The 27370-nt window shown below is 38.1% G+C and overlaps 2 protein-coding genes and 1 pseudogene across 7 annotated transcripts in view; 2 read left to right on the forward strand and 1 right to left on the reverse strand.

Moving 5' to 3' along the window:
* AGBL3 (AGBL carboxypeptidase 3) overlaps positions 1-15080 on the forward strand; it is a 149057-nt gene extending 133977 nt beyond the window's left edge. For all 5 annotated transcript variants that reach the window (XM_055347160.2, XM_055347161.2, XM_055347162.2 and 2 more), the window contains one exon: positions 14283-15080. In XM_055347160.2, coding sequence (XP_055203135.1) covers positions 14283-14703 — 421 coding nt within the window. In that variant the 3' untranslated portion in view covers positions 14704-15080. The remainder of the gene's footprint in view (positions 1-14282) is intronic.
* The window catches only part of CYREN (cell cycle regulator of NHEJ), a 78940-nt gene that overhangs the window by 26943 nt on the left and 24627 nt on the right, over positions 1-27370 (reverse strand). Inside the window, exon 4 of one of the 2 annotated variants that reach the window (XM_055347184.2) lies at positions 538-635. The exons of the other annotated variant lie outside the window; for it this stretch is intronic. Coding sequence (XP_055203159.1) covers positions 576-635 — 60 coding nt within the window. The 3' untranslated portion in view covers positions 538-575. Of the gene's footprint in view, positions 1-537; positions 636-27370 lie in introns of those variants that run through there. 2 annotated transcript variants of the gene reach the window in all.
* LOC109027716 (E3 ubiquitin-protein ligase RNF14-like) lies at positions 7888-9360 on the forward strand (annotated as a pseudogene).

Raw genomic sequence — 27370 nt, forward strand, 5'->3', positions numbered from 1 at the left:
ACAAAAAACAAAAGATAAACTTTTTTTAAATGGCAGATTTAAGTCCTAAGACATCAACTATTACATTAAATGTAAATGACCTAAATACAACAGTTAAGGACAGATTAACAGAATGAATTTTAAAACATTACCCAACAATATGCAGTCACAAGAAACTCATTTCAAATATGACAATGGAGGCAGGCTGAAAGTAAAAGGATGGAAGAAGACACATCATGCAAACAATAATAGATGAAAGCAGGAGTGGCTATGTTAATATTAGGTAAAGTAGATTTTAGAGGAAAGAAAATTATCAAAGAGGGGAATTATATATAATGTTTAAAAGGTCAATCCACTAGAAACACAGCAATCTTAGATGTGTGTATAAAATCACAGAACTGGCTGGGTGCAGTGGCTTACGCCTGTAATCCCAGCACTTTGGGAGGCCGAGGCGGGTGGATTACCTGAGGTCGGGAGTTTGAGACCAGCCTGACCAACACGGAGAAACCCTGTCTCTACTAAAAATACAAAAAATTAGCCGGGTGTGGTGTCTCATACCTGTAATCCCAGCTACTCGGGAGGCTGAGGCAGGAGAATCACTTGAACCTGGGAGATGGAGGTTGTGGTGAGCCAAGATGGTGCCATTGCACTCCAGCCTGGGCAACAAGAACAAAACTCCGTCTCAAAAAACAAAACAAAACAACAGAGAACTGCAAAATATGTGAAGCAAAAACTGATAAAACAGAAAGGAGAAATAGACAAATTCACAATTGTTTCAATAATTAGAAAATAAGCAAGGATATAAAATAAGTCAACAAGAATATAAATATCTAACTGACATTTAAGGAGCACTTCATCCAACAACAGCACAGTACACATTATTTTCAAGTGTACGTGGATCATATACCAAGATAGAACATATCCTAGCTATGAAATAAACCTCAACATATTTAAAAGAATTTAAATCATACAAAGTGTATATCTGACCACAATGGAATCCAACTAGAAATCAATAGCCAAAGGGTAATAGGAACAAAAAAAAACCCAAACATTTGGAAACTAAATAACACACTTCTGAATAAATTGTGAGTCAAAAATATTCTCTGGGATGGGGCCAAGATGGCTGACTAGAAATAGCGGCATTCGGAGGCTCCCATTGAAAAGAACTATAATAAGCAAGGTATCCAGGTTCTCTCATCAGAACTGACTAGGAGGCTAGTGTGATCCACAGAGAGGAAGAACAGTGTAGTGCAGCGGCCCACCTGAGAGCCACACAGGGCAGGAGAGCACCCCCCTACATCCCCAGCCAAGGGAGGTGGTGAGTGAGTGTGCTACCCAGCCGGGGAAACCGTGCTTTTTCCACAGAACTGTGAAACCTATAGATTGGAAGATCCCACTCACGACCCACGGCACCAGGGCCTAGCGTCCCAACCCCAGAGCCATGAAGGTTCTCAATAGCCTCTTAGCTGGAATCTGCTTAAGCCTACAGAGCTCCCCAGGGGAGGCATGACCAGCACCACAGCTGTGTCTGCCTGCTGTCTAAGCCATTTGAGTTCCTTGGGGGAGGGGCAGCAGCCAGCACTGGGACTCACAACTGCCTAACACACTAAGCTCCCTGGGTGGCGGAAGGGCATCATCCATCTCTATAGCTCCAGGCTGTGCTCTTCCTCTGCTGGAGTCAGGGAGGCTGAACAGCTTGGTTCCAAGACATGTTCCCCACAGCCCAACACACTGACTGTGGCCGACTGTGGCCAGAGTGCCTCTTCAGGCCTGACCCTGACCCATCCTTCCTCATTGGGTGGGGCTTCCCTGCAGGAACTTCAATAACTCCAGCCAGAGGCTCAGGGGCAGAACCCAGATCTCCCTGGGCCTGAGCCCCTAGGGGGAGGGGTGTTCACAGTCTTTGCAGACCAGCAGACTTAGCCTTTCCTCCTGGTAGTTCTGAGGAATCTGGGCAGCCCAGACAAGTGGGTTTTCCCTCAGCGAAGCACAACCCCCCAACCAAGGGACAAAGTGCTTCGTTAAATGGGTCCTGTTCCCCCTGCCACCCAACTGGGTAAGACCCTCCAACAGGGGTTGTCAGATACCCTATACATGAGCAATACTGCTGGCATCAGGCTGGTACCCCTTGAGGTCAGAGATCCCAGAAGAAGGAGCAGGCACCCTTCTTTGCTATTCTCCAGCCTCCTTGAGTGACATCTCCAGGCCCAGGAGTGAACCAGATAACTAGGGCCTGAAGTGAAACCCCAGCAAACAGCAGCAGCCCTATAGAAAAGGGACCTGACCAATGAAAGAAAAACAAATAGAAAGCAACAACAACAGTATCAACAACAACAAAAAAGCCCCCAGGAAAACCCCATCCAAGGATCAGCGGCCTCAAAGATCAAAACTAGACAAACTCATGAAGATGGGAAATAATTAATGAAAAAAAGCTGAAAACCCAAAAGGCCAGAGTGCCTCCTCTCCTCCAAATGATCTCAGTGTATCTCCAGCAATGGCACAGAATTGGTTGGAGGATGAGACAGACAAATTGACAGAAGTAGGCTTCAGAAGATGAGTAATAAAAAACTACTCTGAGCTAAAGGAGCATGTTCTAACCCAATGCAAAGAAGCTAAGAACATTGATAAAAGGTTAGAGTAGCTGCTAACTAGAATAACCAGTTTAGAGAGGAACATAAATGACCTGGTGGAGCTGAAAAACAGCACGAGAACCTTGTGAAGCATACACAAGTATCAATAGCCAAATCGACCACACAGAATAAACGATATCAGAGTTTCAGTTTGAAGACCACCTTGCTGAAATAAGGCATGCAGACAAGACTAGAGAAAAAAGAATAAAAAGGAATCAACAAAGCCTCCAAGAAATGTGGGACTTCATAAAAAGACTAAACCTACGATTGATCAGAGTACCTGAGGGAGACGGAGAATGGAAACAAGTTGGAAAACACACTTTATGATATTATCCAGGAGAACTTCTCCAACCTCGCAAGACAGGCCAATATGCAAATTCAGGAAATACAGAGAACATCACTAAGATATTCCATGAGAAGATCAACCCCAAGACACATAGTCTTCAGATTCTCTAAGGTCAAAATGAAGGAAAAAATGTTAAGGGCAGCCAGAGAGAAAGGCCAGGTCATCTACAAAGGGAAGCCCATCAGACTAACAGCGGCCCTCTCAGCAGAAACTCTACAAGCCAGAAAAGATTGGGAGTCAATATTCAACATTCTTAAAGAAAAAAAATTTCAACCCAGAATTTCATATCTGGCCAAACTAATCTTCATAAGCAAAGGATAAATCAAATCCTTTCCAGACAAGCAAATACTGAGGGGTTTCATTACCACCAGGGCTGCCTTGCAAGAGCTCCTGAAAGAAGCACTAAATATGAAAAACAAAAACCAGTACCAGCCACTGCAAAACCACACCAAAATATAAAGACCAATGACACTATGAAGAAACTGCATCAATTAGTGCACAAAATAACCAAATAGCATCATAATGACAGGATCAAATTGACACATTACAATACTAACCTTAAATGTAAATGGGCTAAATGCCCCAATTAAAAGACACAGACTGGCAAATTGGATAAAGAGTCAAGTCCCATTGGTGTGCTGTATCCAGGAGACCTGTCTCACGTGCAAAGACACACATAGGCTCAAAATAAAGGGATGGAGAAAAATTTACCAAGCACATGGAAAGCAAAAAAAAAAAAAAGTAGGGGCTGCAATCCTAGTCTCTAACAAAATAGACTTTAAACCAACAAAATCAAAAAAGACAAAGAAGGGTATTACATAATGGTAAAGGGAACAATTCAACAAGAAGAGCTAACTGTTCTAAATATATATGCACCCAATACAGGAGCACCCAGATTCATAAAACAAGTTCTCAGAGACCCAAAAAGAGACAGACTCCCACACAATAATAGTGGAAGACTTTAACACCCCACTGTCAATATTAGACAGATCAACAAGACAGAAAATTAACAAGGATATTCAGGACTTGAACTCTCAGCTCTGGATCAAGTGGATCTAATAGACATCTACAGAAATCTCCACCCCAAATCAACAGAATATACATTCTTCTCTGTGCCACATGGCACTTATTCTAAAATTGACCACATAATTGGAAGTAAAACAGTCCTCAGCAAATGCAAAAGAACTGAAATCATAGCAAACAGTCTCTCAGACCACAGTGCAATGAAATTACAACTCAGGATTAAAAAACTCACTCAAAACCACACGATTACATGGAAATTGAACAATCTGCTCCTGAATGACTCCTCGGTAAATAATGAAATTAAAGCAGAAATCAAGAAGTTCTTTGAAACCAATGAGAACAAAGAGACAACGTACCACAATCTCTGGGACACAGCTAAAGCATTGTGTTAAGGGGGAAATTTATGGCACTAAACACCCACATCAGAAAGCTAGAAAGATCTCAAATCCACACCCAAATATCACAATTAAAAGAGCTAGAGAGGCAAGAGCAAACTAATCCAAAAGCTAGCAGAAGACAAGAAATAACTAAGATTAGAGCAGAATTGAAGGAGATAGAGACACAAAAAACTCCCCCAAAAATCACTGACTCCAGGAGCTGTTTTTTTAAAAAAATTAACAAAATAGACCACTGGCTAGACAAATAAAGAAGAAAAGAGAGAAAAATAAAATAGACACAATAAAAATGATAAGGGGATATCACCACTGATCCCACAGAAATATAAACTACCATCAGAGAATACTATCAACACCTTGATGCAAATAAACTAGAAAATCTAGAAGAAATGGAGAAATTCCTGGACACACACACCCTCCCAAGACTAAACCAAGAAGTTGGATCCCTGAATAGACCAATAGCAAGTTCTGAAATTGAGGCAATAATTAATAGCCTACCAAGCAAAAAAAGCTCAGGACCAGACGGAATCACGGCCGAATTTTACCAGAAGTACAAAGAAGAGCTGGTACCATTCCTTCTGAAACTACTCCAAACAATTGAAAAGGAGGGACTCCTCCCTAACTCAATTTATGAAGCCACCATCATCCTGATACCAAAACCAGGAAGAGACACAACAAAAAAAAGAAAACTTCAGACCAATATTCCTGATGAACATCAATACGAAAATCCTCAATAAAATACTGGCAAACCGAATCCAGCAGCATATCAAAAAACGTATCCACCATGATGAAGTTGGCTTCATCCCTGGGATGCAAGGCTGGTTCAACATATACAAATCAATAAACATAATCCATCACATAAACAGAACCAAAGACAAAAACCACATAATTATCTCAATAGATGCAAAAAAGAGTTTTGATAAAATTCAACATCCCTTCATGTTAAAAACTCTCAATAAACTAGGTATTGATGGAACATATCTCAAAATAATGAGAGCTATTTATGACAATATATAGCCAATATCATATTGAATAGGCAAAAGCTGGACACATTCCCTTTGAAAACCAGTACAAGACAAGGATGCCCTCTCTCACCACCCCTGTTCAACATAGTATTGGAAGCTCTGGCCAGGGCAATCAGGCAAGAGAAAGAAGTAAAGGGAATTCAAATAGGAAGAGAGGAAGTCAAATTGTCTCTGTTTGTAGATGACATGATTTTATATTTAGAAAACCCCAACATCTCAGCCCCAAAACTCCTTAACTGATAAGCAACTTCAGCAAAGTCTCAGAATACAGAATCAATGTGCAAAAATCACAAGCATTCCTTTACACCAACATAGATAAGCAGAGAGCCAAATCATGAATGAACTCCCATTCACGATTGCTACAAAGAGTATAAAACACCTAGGAATACAGCTAACAAGGGATGTGAAGGACCTCTTCAAGGAGAACTACAGACCACCAAGGAAACAAGAGAGGATACAAACAAGTGGAAAAACATTCCATCCTCATGGATAGGAAGAATCAATATCATGAAAATGGCAGTACTGCCCAAAGTAATTTATAGATTCAACACTTTTCCCATCAAATTACCACTGAGATTCTTCACAGATTTAGAAAAAACTACTTTAAATTTCATATGGAATCAAAGAAAACCCCGAATAGCCAAGACAATCCTAAGCAGAAGGAACAAAGCTGGAGAGGTATCACACTACCTGACTTCAAACTGTACTACGAGGCTATAGTAACCAAAACAGACATATAGACCAATGCAACAGAACAGAGACCTCAGAAATAATACCACACCTCTACAACTATCTGATCTTTGACAAACCTGACAAAAACAAGCAATGGGGAAAGGATTCCCTGTTCAATAAGTGATGCTGGGAAAACTGGCTAGCCATGTACAGAAAACTAAAACTGGACCCCTTCCTTACACCTTATACAAAAATTAACTGAAGATGGATTAAAGACTTAAATGTAAAACCCAAAACCAGAAAAACTCCAGAAGAAAACCCAGGCAATACCATTCAGGCCATAGGCATGGGTAAAGACTTCATGACAAAACACCAAAAGCAATTGCAACAGAAGCCAAAATTGACAAATGGGATCTAATTATACTAAAGAGCTTCTGCATAGCAAAACAAACCAGCATCAGAGTGAACAGGCAACCTACAGAATGGGAGAAAATGTTTGCAATCTACCCATCTGACAAAGGTCTAATATCCAGAATTTACATGGAACTTAAACATATTTACAAGAAAAAAACAGACAACCCCATCAAAAAGTGGGCAAAGGATATGAAGATGCTTCTCAAAAGAAGACATTCATGCAGCCAACAAGCATATGTAAAAAAGCTCAATGGTTGGGCGTGGTGGCTCACACCTATAATCCCAGCACTTTGGGAGGCCAAGGTGGGTGGATCACGAGGTCAGAATATCGAGACCATCCTGGCCAAAATGAAACCCCATCTCTACTAAAATACAAAAAATTAGCCGGGGTGTGGTGGCGCATGCCTGTAGTCCCAGCTACTCGGGAGGCTGAGGCAGGGGAGTTGCTTGAACCCGGGAGGCGGAGGTTGCAGTGAGCCAAGATTGCACCACTGCACGCCAGCCTGGCAACAGAGCAAGTCTCCGTCTAAAAAAAAAAAACACTCAACATCACTGATCACACTGATCATCAGAGAAACGTAAATCAAAACCACAATGAGATACCATCTCACATCAGTCAGAATGGCAATTACTAATAAGTCAAGAAACAATAGATGGCTGGGTAGGCTGTAGAGAAATAAGAATGCTTTTACTCTGCTGGTGGGAGTGTAAATTAGTTCAACCATTGTGGAAGACAGTATGACGATTCCTCAAGGATCTAGAACCAGAACTACCATTTGACCCAGCAATCCCATTACTGGGTATATACCCAAAGGAATATAAATAATTCTACTATAAAGACACATGCACACATATGTTTATTGCAGCACTGTTCACAATAGCAAAGACATGGAACCAACCCAAATACCCATCAATGATAGACTGGATAAAGAAAATGTGGCCATATACACCATGGAATACTATGCAGCCATAAAAAGGAATGGGATCTGCCAGGCACGGTGGCTCACGCCTATAATCCCAGCTCTTTGGGAGGCCAAGGTGGGTGGATCACAAGGTCAGGAGTTTGAGACCAGCCTGGCCAATATGGTGAAACCCCATCTCCACTAAAAATACAAAAATTAGCCAGGTGTGGTGGTGAGTGCCTGTAGTCCTAGCTACTCAGGAGGCTGAGACAGGAGAACTGCTTGAACCCAGGAGGCAGAAGTTGCAGTAAGCCGAGATGGCACCACTGCACTCCAGCTTGGGCAACAGAGTGAGACTCCATCTCAAAAAAAAAAAAAAAAAAAATGAAAAAAAAAAAAAAAAAAGGCATTTGTAAACTGTCATGGCCCTAGTGGGAGTGTAGCAGTGAGGACGATCAGAGATCACTCTCATGGTCATCTTGGTTTTGTTCCTCAGAAAATTAAATGTCAGAAGACCAAGAAGCTCAGGAGGATGAATTGCTGGCCCCAGTGAGTATTTACGATGGAGATGAATTTAGAAAAGCAGTCTGTCCAAGGTGGAGAAACCAGGATCTATTTGGATTTGCCATAGAATTTCAAGATATTTGTGAGCGCTATCTGCTCTATGGGAAGAACACCGTGGCAGCGTGATCCCGTTTGCCTGGATGCAATTTCTTAAGGAAGAGACCCTAGTATACCTGAATATTGTCTCTCCTTTTGAGCTCAAGATTGATTCTCAGAAAAAAAGTGCAGAGAAGGGCAGCTCAAGCCTCTCCCAACACAGAGCTAGATTTTGGAGGAACTTCTGGATCTGATACAGACCAAGAGGAAACTGTGGATGAGACAGCTGTGTGCAGGATGTGGAATCATTGTTAAATATGATCCAGGAAATCTTGGACTTTGATCAAGCTCAGCAGATAAAATGCTTTAATAGTAATTTGTTCCTCTGCAATATCTGTTTCTGTAAGAAGCTGGGTAGTGAATGCATGTACTTCTTGGAGTGCAGGCATGTGTACTGCAAAGCCTGTCTGAAGGACTACTTTGAAATCCAGATCAGAGACGGCCAGGTTCAATGCCTCAACTGCCCAGAACCAAAGTGCCCTTCAGTGGCCACTCCTGGTCAGGTCAAAGAGCTAGTGGAAGCAGAGTTGTTTGCCCATTATGACTGCCTTCTCCTCCAGTCCACCTTGGACCTGATGGCAGATGTGGTGTACTGCCCCCACGCGTGCTGCCAGCTGCCTGTGATGCAGGAGCCTGGCTACATCATGGGTATCTGCTCCAGCTGCAATTTTGCCTTCTGTACCTTGTGCAGGTTGACCTACCATGGGCTCTCTCCATGTAAGGTGACTGCAGAGAAATTAATAGACTTACGAAATGAATACCTGCAAGCAGATAAGGCCAATAAAAGACTTTTGGAACAAAGGTATGATAAGAGGGTGATTCAGAAGGCACTGGAAGAGATGGAAAGTAAGGAGTGGCTAGAGAAAAACTTCAAGAACTGCCCATGTTGTGGAACACCCATAGAGAAATTAGATGGATATAACAAGATGACATGTACTGACTGTATGCAATATTTCTGTTGGATTTGCATGAGTTCTCTCTAGAGCAAACCCTTACAAACATTTCACTGATCCTGCTTCAACACATCTTAAACAGCTGTTTTATGCTGTGGATGTTGATGAAGATATTTGGGAAGATGAGATTGAAGACTAGTTAACTACTGCTCAAGATATGGAAGTGGATTGGTTTTCCCTAATCTTTTGTCAAGTACACAAAGTAACCCTGCAGGATATTTAGGGTACTACTCATTCACTCTTCCTGTGTAGAAGATATGGAAGAACAAGATTTATATTTTCATGTGGTACTACTGAAGAGGGTGCATTCATACATTTTTTAATGCAAGTTGAGAAAAATTATAAGCCAAGGGTTCAGAAAATGAAACTACAGAATATTAAATATTATAATGTGTCCAAAGCTCTGAATAGTTAAAAATTAAATATTTATTGCCTTCCCCAAGCTTCACATAAGGAGAAGAGGGGTCAAGAGTTAAACTTACAGACCCTTTGTCTCTGAGAAGCATCCCTCTAAGACATTCTGTTGGAGTTCCCTCAGTACTACTCCTTACAACTGGGGTAGGTAGAAGAAGCCTTATGAAAATTATACTGAGAATCTGATCTCATTTATTCCATGTTAATCACATTCTTACCAACCTAAATTTCTGCCAAGTCAGTTCTCTCTGGAGGAAGCCCTTTACTCTGTAACTGACTGGATGGTCCAGTGTCATTTTGACCTGCTTTTCAGAATGGAAATTTATAATAATTTAAAAATATGTTTTAATACCACAAACGCTATGGGGCACTTGATATTTATTAGTGGTGTACATGCTCCACTGGTTTCAGGGCAAATCTAGAATTTAGTGATACTGGCTCAGAAGAATTTAAGTTCTATTCAACTTTCCTGGGTGTTAGAGCCTAGATTCAAAATGACTTGTCTTCGCTACTTTTGTTCCACATTCTCTCTCTTTACCTTTGCCCTACCTTCTGTTTGTAAGGACAGTCTTAATATTAATTCCAGCAACACATGTTTTTATTTCCTCTGCTGGAATAGGAGAAAGCTTAATAGTATATTAATTTAATATAATATAATCATATTATTCATATATTCATCCCAAGCTGAATGTTCTTGAATTATCTGCATTTACCACTGTATATGCATATAGTGACAGTATAACCTGTCTATACCACTGTAGTTCCAGTCCTAATTTTCTGAATTATTTTTAAAGGTCTTCTCTAACAAGCTATGGGAATTTGGCTTCATACTCTTTTTTTGCAACAGCAGTGTTTTGGGTGATAATTTTGAATTGATAACTGTTCCTTTTTCTGGGTTTTGTTGGCCTTTTGAAAAATTGTCTTTCGTTATTGTTGGCGGGTGGCTTAGAAGCAAAGTAAAATTTTTTGGAAAAGAGGACAGAAAATTGAACTGCAGCTTAAGAACATATTCTTTTTTTCCTACTTTGTCATTGAAAATTGAAGAATCGCTTTTAACTGTTTTAGGTGTGTGTGTCCAGAGTGAGGAAGGACTATGTTTTTGGATTGTCAAAGAGGATGCTTAATCTTAAAAATAAAAATAAATTTAAAAATCATCTTGTAATTAGAAAAAAAAGGAATGAGATCATGTCTTTTCCAGGGACGTGGATGAAGCCGGAAGCCATCATCTTCAGCAAACTTAACACAGGAACAGAAAACCAAACACCACATGTTTTCACTCATAAGTGGGAGTTGAACAGTGAGAACACATGGACACATAGAGGGGAACATCACACACCAGGGCCTGTTGCGGGGTGAGGGGTGAGGGGAGGGAACATAGAGGATGTGTCAATAGGTGCAGCAAACCACCATAGCACACATATACCTATGTAACAAACCTGCACGTTCTGCACATGTATCCCGACTTTTTTTAGAAGAAATAAAGGAAACAAAAATTTAAAAAAAAAAATTCTCAAAGGAAGTAAAAATATGTATTTAAATTAATGGAAATGAAACTAATATATCAAAATAAGTGAGATATAGCTAAAGCAGTACTGATACAGAAATTTATAGAACTAACTGCATATGCTAAAAAATGATAAAACATCTGAAATCAATAATCTAAGCTCCCACCTCAGGGACCTATAAAAAGAAAAGCAAATAAAGCAAGCAGAAAGAAGATAATAAAGATAAGAGCAGAAATTAATAAAATTAAAAACAGAAAAATGACACAGAAAATCAGTGAAACAACTGGTTGTTTGAAAAGATCAATAAAATTGACAAACTTCTATTAATACTGACAAATAAAGAAAAAAGACATAAATTACTAACATGAGGAATGAAACAGGATATCACTAAAAATCCTGCATACATCAAAGAGTTAATAGAAAACACTACACACAAATTTGACAACTTACAGAAAATGGATTATTTCCTCAATAAAATATGAACTACCCCAACTCATTCAATATGAAATAGAATATTTGAATACTCCTGTAACTAATAAGGAAATTGATTTCATAATTTTAAAACCCTGAAAAAGAAATCACCTGGCCTAGGTGGTTTTAGAAGAGAATTTTACCAATAAAGGAAGAATTAATACCAATTCTATACAATTTCTTCCAGAAAATAGGAGTTCTCAGTTCATTTTATGAAGCCACTGTTAGCGTGATATCAAAACCAGACAAGGGCAAAACAAAAAAGGAAATGACAGAATAAGATTTTGCATAAATATAGATTTAACAAGCTAAATCTAACAAAATATTAGCAAATAGAATTCAGCTCTAAATAAAAAGAATTATACACCATGACCAAGCGAAGTCTATTTCAGGAATTCAAGGTTAGTTTAATATTCAAAAAGTAATTGATGAAATCCTTCATATTAGCAAGCTTAAGAAGAAAAATCACAAGATCCTATTAATTGGCACAGAAATTGGTATTCGACAGAATTCAGTACCCATCCATGATAAAAAGTCTCAGAAAAACATAGGAATAAAGGGGAACTTACTCAATAAAGTCCATTCTTACCACTTGATATAGTTTGGCTGTGTCCCCACCCAAATCTCACCTTTAATTGTAATAATCCCCACTTGTCAAGGCAGGGTCAGGTGGAGATAATTGAATCACGGGAGCAGTTTCCCCATACTCTTCTCGTGGTAGTGAACAAGTCTCAGGAGATCCGACGGTTTTATAAATAGGAGTTCCCCTGCATAAGCTGTCTTGCCTGCCACCATGTAAGACATGACTTTGCTCCTCCTTTGCCTTCCGCCAAGATTGAGAGGCCTCCTCAGCCATGTGGAACTGCGAGTCAATTAAACCTCTTTCCTTTATAAATTACCCAGCATTGGGTATGTTTTTATTAGCAGCATGAGAATAGAATAATACACCACTCTATTGAACATTGTGCTAGAAGTTCTAGCCACTGCAATAAGGCAATAAAAAAATAAAAAGCATACAAATCAGAAAGGAAAAAATAAAATGATCCCTACTGTGAAAGATGTTATTCTCTATGTAGAAAATCCTAATAAATTTACCAAAACACACACGCACGCATGTGCGCACACACACACACACACACACACACACACCCTTTAGAACTAATAAGTTATGCTAGGCCTCAGAATACAAGAGAAATGTACAAAATTAATTGCTCCTCTATAAATAAGCAATGAACATGTGAACACCAAAATTACAAAATATCTCAAAAAAAAAAAACTTAGTTTTACAGGGTTTGTATGCTGAAAAGTATACAACATGAATAAGAGAAATTTAAAAATATCTAAATGAGTGGAAAGATGTAGCATGTTCATAAATTGAAAGCCTCAATAAAGATGTCAGTTCTTCCCAGCTTAATATACAAGTTTAACACAATGCCTATCAAAATCCCAGCAAGATCTTTTGTACATATAGACAAGATTATTCCAGAATTTATCTGCCGATGTACTAAAATAGCAAAAACAATTTTGACAAACAAGGATAAAATGGGAGAGATCAGTCTATCTGATTTCAAGAACTTTTATATAGCTAGAATAATCAAGACAGTAGTATTAGAGGAGAAATAAACATACACATCAGTGGAACTGAGGCAAAAACCAAGAAATAGACCACATAAATTTGCTCCACTGATTTTGATAGGGAATTCAAAAGCAATTCAATGCAGAAAAAAGAGACTTTTCAACAAATGGTGCTGAAACAATTGGATATCCATAGGCTAAAAAAATGAACTTTAAACTTACATCTTATACAAAAATTAACTCACAAAAAAACCTGTGTGTATAACTATTTATAAGAGCCATAAACTGGAAATAATCTATATGTCATTGAATGGATGAATTATTAAACAAACTATGGTACATTCATGTCACAGACTCAGCAATTATAATAAGGAATGAACTGCTGATGCACAAAACAACATAGATGAATCTCCAGATGATTACTCTGAGAAAAAAAAAAAAGCTGATCCCAGAAGGTTACATACAGTATGATTCCTTTATGTAACATTCTTAAAATAACAAAATAATATAACTTGATAATAGATTAATAATGGTTGCCAGGAATTAAGGAGGGTATGGGAAAGGAGGGAAGCAGGTACTACAAGAGGGCAACATGGGGGCAGTGTTCTCTATCTTGACTACATCAATGTCAGTATCCTGATTGTGATACTGTTCTATGGTTTTGCAAGCTATTTTGGGGAAATTGGGTGAAGAGTTCATGGGATCTCTCCATATTACTTCTCTCAAATGCAGTTAAGTCTACAGTTATCTCAAAATTTAAAAGTTTAATTGAAAGTATAGCTGAAATTCTATGGTTAAAAAATGGAATGCTAAAAAACAGAGATTTTAAGTGGCTGCAATTATTAGTTTACAAAAGCTCCCTCGAGGAAAACTTCCCTCTCTTAGACTCACGTTGATTTTTTTACTGGTTATAGAAAAATATCTCATAGCATATATACTGAATCCATTCTAATAGAATAAACAGAATAGATTTTTAGAGCAAACAACTACTTTACTTTTTAGTGACCATCTACTTTAACTAGATATATAGGTAAGGAGCTGGGCCCAGAGTGGCTATTACATTAGGAAGGCTGAGGTCAGAGTAGGTATCCAAATAAACATATCCTCTAGGCATTTAGAAATACAGGATTGGAATAGTGCTAAAAAAAAAAAATCATGATCAGAGATGAAGACTTCTAAATTATGGTGAAAGTCTTAAACTTTAAGAAGTTATGAACTTACTAAAAGGAAAAATATTATTTATACTATGACAACATACCTAGGACTACAAAGTAGGTCCATGATGGACAAAAATTCACATATTTCATTTCTTTTCTAGACTAAATCCGGCTACTTGCAGAAATGTAAAGAAATACAGCACATCTTGGACAGCACCCAGAAATCACCCTTTTGTAATCCAAGGAGATGTTATGGCAAACTCTTCAGAATGGGTCCAGTCTAAGCCCCACGGGTCATTGGAAAGTTTATCACCTCTCAAAGGCCCCAAGAAGAATAAACATTCTCAAATCTGGGCCATAAAGAATGAAGACATAAAACCTCTCAGCAGCAAGTGGGAGCCTGCTTCTTCAAGCTTTGGAATGGATGCAAATGTTCTAAAATATAAGAGTCTTCAAGCTGAAGAAACTAACCAGCAAAGCTCTAAGCATACAGCCCTCCATCTAACTAAAAATAAGGATGAGCAGGCCAGTAAGAATGATGGACAACCCACCTTATATCTGAAGTTCCAAAGGGAGAGTTAATCTAGCTTTATACTGCTCTGAGAACTGTGAATGAAGGATAACATATGCTTATGTAGTAAAAAGAAAAAAAGGAAAGCCCTCCCCTTCCCCTTTCCCTATCTCTCCTCCTACACATGCATATGTATAAACTAAAAATTTTAGATATCCCATCTTCTGTAGTGGGAACATCTTTCAGAGATTTAAAAAGAAATCCAGAGAAAATATGGAAAAATATTAAAGCAGATATTTATATTTAGTTTTTATCAGCATGGAAAAAAATCTCTGAAGTTTTGATTTCTTCCAAAACTACTTACACATTCGACACCAAAAAAACTTAAGAACTCAAAGTAGGAATGACATATAATATGTCACTGATTTTAACCTCCCTACTAGACACTTTAATCAGTCAGTCAACAAACATCATTTCCTGATTTTCTGTTATATCATTAGTGTGCTAGGAACCATTTCTCTCTACTAGGAGATTACCACATAATTGTACAGATAAAACATACCTGAATAAAATGATTACAGAATAAGATAAAATGTTAAGTTGGGCACTTCCAATGATTAGAAAAAATACTGTATATTAAAAGTTGCCAGTTGCACAACGCAAAAGTGTGGCACAACATGGCACTGAAATGCATAGACTGTGGTTTAAAATAATCATTTTATTTCTCAAAATGTAGCAAAGGTGTAAAGATGTACAGTTTCCTTTACAGCGAATTGGTTTACATCTCCAGCCATTTATTCATGTGAACACTGGAATAAGTCCAGCACCTCAGTTTGTCATTCATAAGGCAGTGAGCACTGGGAGGGACTTGTGAAGGACACACAGAGGAGCAGGTATGTCAGGCAGAAGAGTCAAGATGGATGTAGTAAGTCAGAAAACAGAATCAAGCAGCCTTGAGTCATAGGTCAACAATGGCATACATTAGAGGATGAGGCTAAGCAGAAGAAGGGTCAGGTAGGAGAGGTACATTAAAAATACAGGCCACAGCCTAATTACAGCTGGGTGGAACTATGAAGATCTGGGGTTGAGTGGTCTACTCTCAACAGTATTTCTAGTAGCTAAAGAGTTTCCAAGGAGAGCCCACTGCACTGTTAAAAGAGTAACTATTATGTTTTAAAGGACCATGACCATAGATTTCCTCAGGAATCTTTAACATCTGGTAGGAAATAGCTATCTTCTAAATACATTAGATGGTGCTTTGGAGGCAAGTATCCTGGTTCTCAGAGATTACCCCAACTTTTGGTATAAAATTCTCATCCTCAGTGATTATCTTGGGCAAGAGCAGAAGTCTACTCGCTTTTGGGATGCCCTCTGCCAGGTAGGTGCTCGGGCTTGGGAAAGCCGGAGGTTAATGTTCTGGACCATAGCATTTATTGTAGCTGACTTCAGGATGGAGTAAGAGTTCTCAAAATTCAATTGGCTCTTCTCCACATAGATCAGGACAAAAGCCTAAACTCTGGGAAAATATTTTTAATTCAGTGAAATGTCATTTGAATCTTCGACTGCCTAAGAGTTTGAAATTGTAAACTCTGGAATTTATTGTCTTTGTGGATGACCAAAAAAGGTGATAAACCAGTTTCCTGGAAGATTTAGGGATGCACAGATATTACCTAAACAATTTTACCTTGGTCCATAATTGCACTCCTTGTATTTGATACAAATATAAGATGCTTTACCCAAAGTAAGAGGATTGGCAGTCCACTTCCTCACTATGCTACAATACTTTCAGTTGTCTGAGCATGCCACTCTCTCATAAAAGCTATTTATTCTCTCAGCCCAGCATCTCCTCCACCTGGCAGCCCCTACTTCTTTAAGATTCAACTCAACTGCTGCCTTCTCTGACAAACCTTCCATATATTTCCATAGAAATTTAAAACAACTACGATTAATACGCTGACAGTTCTAATGGGAAAATTGGACAATGCAAGAACAGATGGGTAATATAAGCAGAGAGATGGGAACTAAGAAACAAAAAAAAAAATGCTAGAAATCAAAAACACTGTAACAGAATGAATGATGATGGACTACCCAAGAGGTGAGACACAACTGAGGAAAGAGTCAGTATGCTTAAAACAATGTCAATAGAAACTAGCAAAACTTAAATGCAGAGCAAAAAAGAATGAAAAATTCAGAATATCCAAAAACTGCAGGACAATTTTAAAAGGTATGTAACGTGTAATGGGACTACTGGAAGTAAAGGAAAAAAAGGAACACAAGAAATATTGAGGCAGTAATGACGGAGAATTTCCCAAAATGAACGACACCAAACCACAGATCCAGAAAGCTCACAGAATACCAGGAAGGATAAATACCAAAAAAATCAAAGACCAAGAAAAAATCTTGAAAAAAACACCTTATGTATAGATAAGCAGGGATAAGAATTACATCAGACATCTCTTCAGAAACCATGCAAGAAAAAAGAGAGTGGAGTGAAACATTTAAAGGGTTTAAAGAACCACTGTCTCAGCTCAGGCTGCTGTAACAAAATACCATAAACTAGGCTGCTTAATGAAACAATAGAAATTTATCTCAGTTCTGAGGCTGGGACGTCCAAGATCAAGATGTCAACAGATCCAGTGTCCAGTGAGGGCAGTCATCTTGGTTTGCAGGTGGCCTTCTTGTTATATCCTCACATGGTAGGGAGAGATCATCCCACGTCTCTTCTTATGATCACTAATCTCATTCATGAGGGCTTCACCCTCATGACCTAATTACCACCCAAAGGTCCTGTCTTCTAATATGATCACACTAGGGGTTAGGATTGCAACATATGAAATTTGGGGGATGCAACATCAGACCATAACAACCGCTGACTACAGTTCTGTATCCAGTGAAATTGTCCTCCAAAAGTGAAAGAGAAATGGACTTTTTCAGACAAACAAAAATTGTGGGAATTTGTCATCTCTAGACCTGCTCTTTTTTTTAATGTTAAAAGAAATTCTTTAGAAAGGATGAAAATTATACAGGTCAGAAATTCTGGCCTACGTAAACAAAGGAAAAGCAATAGAAAAGGAATAAATGAAGGTAAAATAAAATCTTTTATTTTTCTTAATTACCTAACAGATAATAGTTTGTTCAAAACAATAACAGTGTATTCAGAAATTATACCTCATTGATAAGTGAAATGAATAGCAGCAATGTTGTAAGGAATAGGAGGGAGGAATTGGGAATACCCTGTTACAAAACACTTGTACTACCAAAGAAGCAAGTGGTATAGGGTTATTTGAGAAAAGATTGGATTCATTGTAAATGTATCCTGTAAATTCAAGGGTAAAAAAGAAGTAGAATTGATATACTAAAATAGGAAAAAAATCAAATCATACAAAATATTCAATTAAAATAGAAGGAGGTAGAAAACAAGTGGAAGACAAAATGATAAAAGTTTGTTACATGGGTAAATTGCATGTTGTGGGCATTTGGTGTACAGATTATTTCATCATTCATGTAATAAGCATAATACACAATAGGTAGTTTTTCGATCCTCACCCTCCTCCCACCCTTCACCCTCAAGTAGGCCCTAGTGTCTATTGTTCCCTTCATTGTGTCCATGTGTACCTAATGTTTAGTTCCCACTTATAAGTGAGAACTTGTGGCATTTGGTTTTCTGTTCCTGCATTAATTTGCTTAGGATAATGACCTCCAGCTTCACCCATGTTGCTGTAAAGGACACTATTTCATTCTTTTATATGGCTGCATAGTATTCTATGGTATATGTGTACCACATTTTCTTTATTCAGTCCACCATTGATGGTCATCTAGGTTAATTCTATGTCTTTGCTACTGTGAATGGTGCTACAGTGAACATACACATGCATGTGTCTTTATGGTAGAACAATTTATATTCCTTTGGATATATACTGCATAATGGGATTGCTGGGTCAAATGATAGTTGTGTTTTAAGTTCTTTGATAAATCCCCAAACCACTTTAGAAAGTGACTGAACTAATGTACATTCCTGCCAACAGTGTGTAAGCATTCCCTTTCCTCTGCAACCTCACTAGTTTTTTTTACTTTAACAATAGCCATTCTGACTGTTGTGAGATGGTATCTCATTGTGATTTTGATTTGCATTTATCTAATCATTAGTGTTGATAATTTTTTCATATGCTTGTTGGCCATGTGTATGTCTTCTCTTGAGAAGTGTCTATTCGTGTCCTTTGCCCTTTTTTTTAAATGAGGTTGTTTTTTGCTTGTTGATTTAAGTTTTTTATAGATTCTCAATATTTGACCTTTCTTAGATGCATAGTTTACAAATATTTTCTCCCCTTCTATAGGCTGTTTACTGTGCTGAAAGTTTCTTCTGCTGTGCAGAAGCTCTTTAGTTTAATTAGGTCCCACTTGTAATTTTTGTTTTTGTTGCAATTGCTTTTGTAGTCTTTAACATGAAATATTTGCCAGGGCCTATGTCCAAAATGGTATTTTCCAGGTTTTCTTCTATGGTTTTTATAGTTTTAGGTTTTACATTTAAGTCTTTAATCCATCTTGAGTTGATTTTTGTATATGGTGAAAGGAAGGGGTCCAATTTCAATTTTCTGCATATGACTAGCCAGTTATTCCAGCACCATTTATTGAATAGGGTGCTCTTTCCCCATTGCTTGTTATCGTTGACTTTGTCAAAGATCAGATGGTTGTAGGGTACAACATTATATATGGGTTCTTTAACCTGTTTCATTAGTCTGTTTTTGTACTAGTACCATGTTGTTTTGGTTACATAGCCTTGTAGTATAGTTTGAAGTCAAGCACTGTGATGCTTCCAGCTTTGTTATTTTTGCTTAGGATTGCTTTGGCAATTCAGGCTCTTTTTTGGATCCACATGAATTTTAGAATAGTTTTTTTTTTCTAATTCTGTAAAAAATATTGTAGTTTGATAAAGAATAGCATTGAATCTGTACATTGTTTTGGGCAGTAAGTCCATTTTAACAATATCAATTCTTCCTATCCATGAGCATGGAATGTTTTTCCATTTATTTTGTGTCATTTCTTATTTTTTTCAGCAGTGCTTTATAATTCTCATTGTAGACATCTTTCACGTCCCTGGTTAGTTGTATTCATAGGTATTTTTATCTACTTGTGGTTATTATGAATGGGATTGCATTCCTGATTTGATTCTCAGCTTGGACATTATTGGTATATAAGAATGCTATTGATTTTTGTACATTGATTTTGTATCCTGAAACTTTGCTGAAGTTGCTTATCAGATATAAGAGCCTTTGGGCAGAGACTATGGGGTTTTCTAGGTATAGAGTCATATAATCTGCAGAGAGATAGTTTGACTTCATCTCTTTTTATTTGGATGCTTTTTATTTCTTTCTCTTGCCTAGTTGCTCTGGCTAGGACTCCCAATACTATGTTGAGTAGCAGTGGTGCAAGTGGACATCCTTGTTTTGTGCCCATTTTCAAAGGGAATGCTTCCAGCTTTTGCCCATTCAGTATGCTGTTGGCTGTAGGTTTATCATAGGTGGCTCTTATTATTTTGAGGTATGTTGCCTTGATCCCTAGTTTCTTGAGAGTTTTTAACATGAAGGGATGCTGAATTTTATCAAAAGCCTTTTCTGCATCTATTAAGATGATCAATAGATGCAGAAAAGATTGTTTATAGTTCTGTTTATGTGATGAATCACATTTATTGATTTGCATATGTTGAACCAACCTTCCATCCACCTTGATCATGGTGGATTAGCTTTTCGATGTGCTGCCAGATTCGGTTTGCTAATATTTTGTTGAGGATTTTTTCCTCTATGTTCATCAAGGATATTGACCTGAAGTTTTCTTTTTTTCATTGTGCCTCTGCCAGGTTTTGGTATCAGGCTGATGATGACCTTATAGACTGAGTTAGAGAGGAGTCCCCGCTCCTTGATTTTTTGGGATAGTTTCAGTAGGTTTGGTACCTGTTTTTCTTTGTATGTCTGGTAGAATTCAGCCATGAATCTGTATGGTCCAGGGCCTTTTCTGGTTGGTAGGTTTTTATTACTGATTCAATTTCAGAACTTGTTATAGTATGTTCAGGATTTCAATTTCTTCCTGGTTCAATCTTGGGAGGTGGTATGTTTCCAGGAATTTATCAATTTCTTCTAGGTTTTCTAGTTTGTATGCATACAGGCATTCATAATTGTCTCTGAGGGTTTCTTATACTTTTGTGGGGTCAGTGGTAATGTCCCCTTTGTTATTTCTGATTGTGTTTATTTGGATCTTCTCTGTTTCTTCATTAGTCTAGCTAGTGGTCTATCAATTCTATTTATTCTTTCAAAAAACCAACTTTTGGTTTTGTTGATCTTTTGTATGGTTTTTTGTGTCTCAGTTTCATTCAGTTCAGCTCTGATTGTGCTTATTTATTTTCTTCTTCTAGCTTTGGGGTCGGTTCACTCCTGTTTTTCTAGTTCCTCTAGGTGTGGTGTTAGATTGTAAATTTGAGATCTTTCTTTTGGATGTTGGCATTTAGTGCTACAAACTTTACCCTCAATCCTGCTTTAGCTGTGTCCCAGACATTCTCATATGTTGTATATTTGTTTTCATTAGTTTCAAAGAATTTCTTGATTTCTGCCTTAATTTCATTGTTTACCCATAAGTAATTCAGGAGCAAATTGTTTAATTTCTATGTAATTGTATGGTTTAGAGAAATCTTGGTGTTGATTTCTACTTTTATTGTGCTTTATTCTGAAAGAGTGGTTGGTATGATTTCATTTTTTCTTTAATTTCTGAGAATTGCTTTATGGTCAAGCATGCGGTTGATCTTAGAGTATGTGCCATATGCAAATGAGAAGAATGTATATTCTGTTGTTGTTGGGTGGGGTGTTCTGTAGATGTCTGTTAGGTCCATTTGGTCAAGTGTCAAGTTTAGTTCCAGAATATCTTTGTTAGTTTTCTGCCTCAGTGATATGTCTAATACTGTAATGTGTCATGACATTAAAAGAAAAAGTTGAATTGCTTGATATGCACCATAGATTGAGATCTGCAGCTGCATTTGCCCACTATTTCAGACAATTTATTTCATAAACAGATAATGTAAACTTAATGGTATCAATAAATACATCAAGTACATGGGAGGTACAGTTCTTTCCATATATTTGCCCTTCCTTATGATTTTCTTAATAGTTTCTTTAGTTACTTTATTGTAATACAGTACGTAATACATATACAAAATATGTGTTATCAGCTGTTTGTTATCAGTAAGGCTTCTGATCAACAATAGGCTATTAAGTTTTGGGGTTTCAAAAGTTATACATCAGTTTTCTTCTGTATGAGGGGGTTGGTGCCTCTAATTCCTGTGTAGCTCAAGGGTCAACTGTATTTGTTCACAGATACCATGACTGTCTTTGTAGAAAATGCAAGGAAATCAATAACAACAATAAAAACTGGGAGTAATAAGTGATAATAGCAAGACTGCAAGACACTAGGTTAATATACAAAAGTCAATTGCTTTCTTATATGCCAGCAATGAACAATTGGAGTTTGAAATTAAAAACACATTACCATTGACATTAGCACCAAAAAATAAAAACGAAATACTTAAGTATGTGTCAAGAGCTATATGAGGAAAAACTATAAAACTCTGATGAAAAAAAAACTACTAAAGAATAACTAAATAAATGGAAAGATAGTCTGTGTTCATAGACAGGAAGACTCAATATTGTCAAGATGTCAGTTCTTTCCAACTTGATCTATAGATCCCAATTAAAATCCCAGCCAGTTATTTTGTAGATATCAACAAACTGTTTCTAAAGTTCATATGGAGAGGCAAAAGACCCAGAATAGCCAAAACAGTATTGAAGAAGAACAAAGTCAGAAGACTGACACTACATGCCTTTAAGACTTACTATAGACTGAGTGCGGTGGCTCATGCCTGTAATCCCAGCACTTTGGGAGGCCAAGGTGGGATGTTCACTTGAAGCCAGGAACTTAAAACCAGCCTGGGCAACATAGCAAGACCCTGTTTCTACAAAAATAAAGAAAAAGAAAATTCTAAAAACGGACTTACTATAGAGGTACAATAATCAATACAGTTTGTTATTGGCAAAATAACAGACAGATCAATGAACAGAATAGAGAGACAAGAAAAAGATCCACATAAATATAGTCAACTCATCTTTAACAAATGAGCAAAGGCAATACAATGGAACAAAGATAGTCCTTTCAACAAATGGTGCTGGAACAACTGGACATCCACATACTGCAAAAACAAACAAACAAATCCAGATGCAGACCTTATTGCCTTCACAAAAATTAACTGAAAATGGATCACAGACCTAAATGTAAAATGCAATACTATAAATCTGGAAGATAACACAGGAAAAAAAACTAGACGGCTGTGGGTATGTGTAGGAATTACATGAGCTATCTCTGTACCTTCCTCTCAATTTTCCTGTGAACCTAAAACCAATCTAAGAAATGAAGTGTTTAATATTGAATTTAAAAAAAAAAATGGGCAGAGATCCAGCTCTAAAACAGCACCCTGAGAAGCTTCTCACCCACTCCCCAGTGGTGGGCAGGGAGGGGAACCTGGTAGAAATATTTTTTAGAAAAACCCATTTAAAGTTTTAAAAACCATTAGGAAAATTGTCCTAAGGATATACATCAAATAAAGACATATTTATTCAGAAAATTTACTAAATTCCTGTAAGAAAAGTTAGGGTCTCTGGTACTTAGCCATGGCCCACTCCTTCCCTTCCCCCATGTTCAGCAGAAGGGAAACTCCACTGTGGGAGGATATGGCCAAGAACACTGGGATCACAGTCACTCCAGCTCTCAGTCAAGGGCTATGGTATCTCCCCTAGGAGGAGAAGGCTGCCAGCGTTTCTCATCTCCCTACCACTGTGAAGCAGAAACAACATTTGAGGCTAATGAGGCCAAGAGGTCAGGGACTCCCTTCCTCCACTCAACCATAAGGCAAAGGTTCAGTGGGCTGGGAATACTGGATTCCTGGTCACCTTTTCTCCAGCTACTTCATAATGTGGAGTTTCCATGCCAGGAGAGTCAAGCTGAAGTTGAAAAGACCAGAGGCTACTACCCCACTCAGCACCATGCTCAAAAAGTAGATGGGTCACTCTAGAAGAAGCAAGCCACTGTCACCAACCCCAGGTCCACAGCAGTGGCTCAGATATGTTGCCCAGAGGAGAGGCATGCCTTAAGAACAGAGAGCTCTGAAGCTGTCCTCAAGTAAACTGACTTGTTTGGAACAGAGTGTGGGGAAGTTCAAGGTTAAGAGTACTGCCAAAAACAATGGAGATTTTGACAGTAAGCAATTAAGAGGAAATGAGTAGCTTGATAAAAGCAACAAGCTCAACCATAGGCCAGCTAGGTTACCAGAGAACCAGTGAAAGAGACAGTAAGAAATAACCCTCTTGGAGTAAAAACAAAGAAATGAAAAAGGGAAGATAAAGAATAAGAAAGAGGCCAGGCACAGTGGCTCATGCCTGTAATCCCAGCATTCTGGGAGGCCGAGGCAGGTGAATCCCTTGAGCCCAGGAGTGTTAGACCAGCCTGGGCAACATGGCAAAACCCTATCTGTACAAAAAAATTAATAATAATAATATAAAAATTAGCCAGGCATAGTGGCATGCACCTGTAGTCCTAGCTACTTAGGAGGCTGAGGTGGGAGGATCACCTGAGCACAAGAGGTCAAGGCTGCAGTAAGCTGTGATCGTGCCACTGCACTCCAGCCTAGGTGACAGAGAGACCCTGTCTCAAAAGAGTTAAAAAAAAAAAAAAGAAGAAGAAGAACAAAGAAATATTTTAGACCTCCAGTTAAAAATGGCAAACTGGATACACATTCAATTTTGCTCCCTCTCAAAACCACCAAAATTATTTTTTAAGGCATAAAGCTGAAAGGATGACGAGAGGAGACCATTTTGGAAGCCAGGAAGTAGAACAAATTTAAACTTCTCAACAAAACAAGAAAGCCAGACATAATGGGACAAAGCCTTCAAAATTATAAACGAAAATTATTTTTAACCTAAAATTTTATATTCAGTCTAAATTTGATCACACTTGAATAGATCAAGTTAGAATGAAGATATTTTCAGTTCTGTAAGTTCTCAAAAAATTCTCTTCAGTGTACCCATTTCTCAGGAAGTTACTGGAGATTTACTCTCCCAGAACTGAATAAATGGAGAAAGAGAAATGCCTTTGATGCAGGAAGCAGGAGATCCAACCTAGGACAGAAGTAAAGGGAATCCCCAGCATGGTGGTGATGTGAGAAGCCAGGACAACAGCTGTGTGTGGTGTCAAGCCCCAGACTGGGGCAGGTTGGAAGGGTCTGAAAAGCCTTTCTCAGGAAGATAGAGAATACTTGATGCATAGAAATTTATTCAGAGAAGATTTGATAAAGATTTGAGGGTTGGATTAGTGTTAAGCAATAGAAAACCAAGCAAGCAAACAAACTTTTTAAAAAAGGCAATTATCTTCAGAGAAGATCAAAAGTTATGCAGGATAGGAAAAGTAATCTTAATTTTCTACATGGCTCAGCTGCTGTAAATGGTATTTACAGGCACACCTCGGAGATATGCTGCAGGTTCTGTTCCAGACCACTGCAATAAAGCAAGTATTACAGTAAAGCAAATCACATGAATTTCTGGTTTCCCAGTGCATATAAAAGTCATGTTTATACTATAAGGTAGCCTATTTAGTGTGTGATACTGTAATGTCTAAAAAAACCTAACGGACATACCTTAATTTAGAAATACTTTGTTGCTAAATAATGCTAACAATCATCTGAGCCTTTGCCTTCACAACGTAAGGCCTAACATTTGGCTTATCTTTGCTTTCACAATGCCTTCCTCACTAAGCTCATTTCTAGTTTCCAATTTTAAATGAAAGACATGTGACACTTCCTTTCACTTAAACACTTACAGGCCATTGTAGGGACATTAATTGGCCTAATTTCAGTATTATTGTGTCTCAGGAATAGGGAGACCTAACGTGAGAGAGAAATGGAGGAACGTCCAGTTGGTGGAGCGGTCAGAACACACGGTCAGAACACCAACACACAGTTGGTGGAGCGGTCAGAACTGAATTATCAATTAAGTTCACCGTCATATGGGTGCGGTTCATGGCACCCCAAAACAATCACAATAGTAACATCAAAGATCACCATAACCAACATAATAATAATGAAAAAGCTTGAAATGTTGCAAAAGTTACCAAAATGTGACACAGAGACATGAAGTGAGCAAAGGCTATTGAAAAAATGGTGCCAATAGACTTGCTCGATGCAAAAATGCCACAAATCCTCAATTTGTAAAAGATGCAGGATCCACAAAAAGAGATGCACAATAAAATAAAGTATACCTGTGCATATTACAATGTGGTAAACACTGAATATTGATTTAAACAAAACTATAACCAATTTGGATAGAGGAGGAAGAGAGGAAGCATACTTCTGGAACATGCAGTGGGGAAGAAGAAAGCTAAATCTTCACCTTTTATGGTTGGGAGTCAGTAGATTATGCCTGAAACTGAAAAATCAAGAAGTACCAATCCAAGCATGTTATTTAGAGAACTGAGGTAAATGCCTAAAGAATGAGCACAGGTGAAAGTGCTTGCCTCTGAAGAGGAAGAAAGGGAGAGTGTGGGACTGCCGATTTTCGTAAGTTTTGAAAAACTGTTTGACTCTTTGAAAACTAGGTACATGATAACCTTGAATAAATTTCATAAATATAAATATGTTTCTATCTCTTCTATATCACTTCACTCACCAGTATTGAGTTTTCAGAGTAACTACTGTGTATTAGTATCTAAAAGTTAATTTTCTCTGTCTTAAAGGCATTAATATGGAGGCTAGACTAAATATACAGAAATTCCACTTTTCATAATAATAGCTACCATTACTATGTTCCCAGTATTGTACTAAGCACTTATATTATCTCCAGTCCCCAGAGCAACCATGCAAAGTAGGTACTGTTTCCATTTTACAGATAAGAAATTGATGCTCAAAGAGATTAAATAATTTGCTAGTATGTAGCAGAACTCTCTGATCTCAAAGCCTCTGTTCTTCCTTCCTCCTGGATCCCATCACCTCTTTCTAGAGTTTGCGTTTAAAAGAACTAGGGGCAGGGGGAGGGCAATGTAGCAGTTCAAATAACTCCTCCTTTGGAGGAAGGGCAAGGAAGCAGAAGAGAAATGCCGAAGGATTCAGCAATAGCACTAGGTAGCAGTCTCATGTAACCAAGTTTAACCCACAGTTGAAATTTCCAGTTGGTCATGTGAGCAACGGAAGCAATTTTTAAACTCTGGCCAGGAGCCCCAATGCTTACAAAAATAAAAGCTTTGTTCGGCTCTTATTTTGAAATAAAATAGATGTTCCAGCTGCTCCAACATGGGCCTAAACACCGCAGTGAGAATGCTCAGGACACAAAGTTTTGTGTCCAGAGAAGCCCAGTCATCATTACAAAACTGATCTCTAAAAGGGGTTGGGGGACAGACGGCATAGCTGCTTCCCAAGGAAATGAGTAGGAGGTGACCTGGGTCCTGACTGCCACACTGGGAGCTTGGACCAGATGATCCTGATGGGTTTCTTCTGAATAAAATTCCGGGTTGTGTTTATCTTGCAGTTTAAATCACTGGGAGCTTCGAGAGTTCTTTGGCTACTTCCCTTTCTGGAATTATTGTGTGATATAATCAAGACATTTACCTGGCTCTTTAAATCAGTTGGTTTGCCGGCTACAGTGTAGGTAAAGAGTATGT

This window comes from Gorilla gorilla, chromosome 6 (assembly GCF_029281585.2).
Source record: "Gorilla gorilla gorilla isolate KB3781 chromosome 6, NHGRI_mGorGor1-v2.1_pri, whole genome shotgun sequence".
Classification (NCBI taxonomy): Eukaryota; Metazoa; Chordata; class Mammalia; order Primates; family Hominidae; genus Gorilla; species Gorilla gorilla.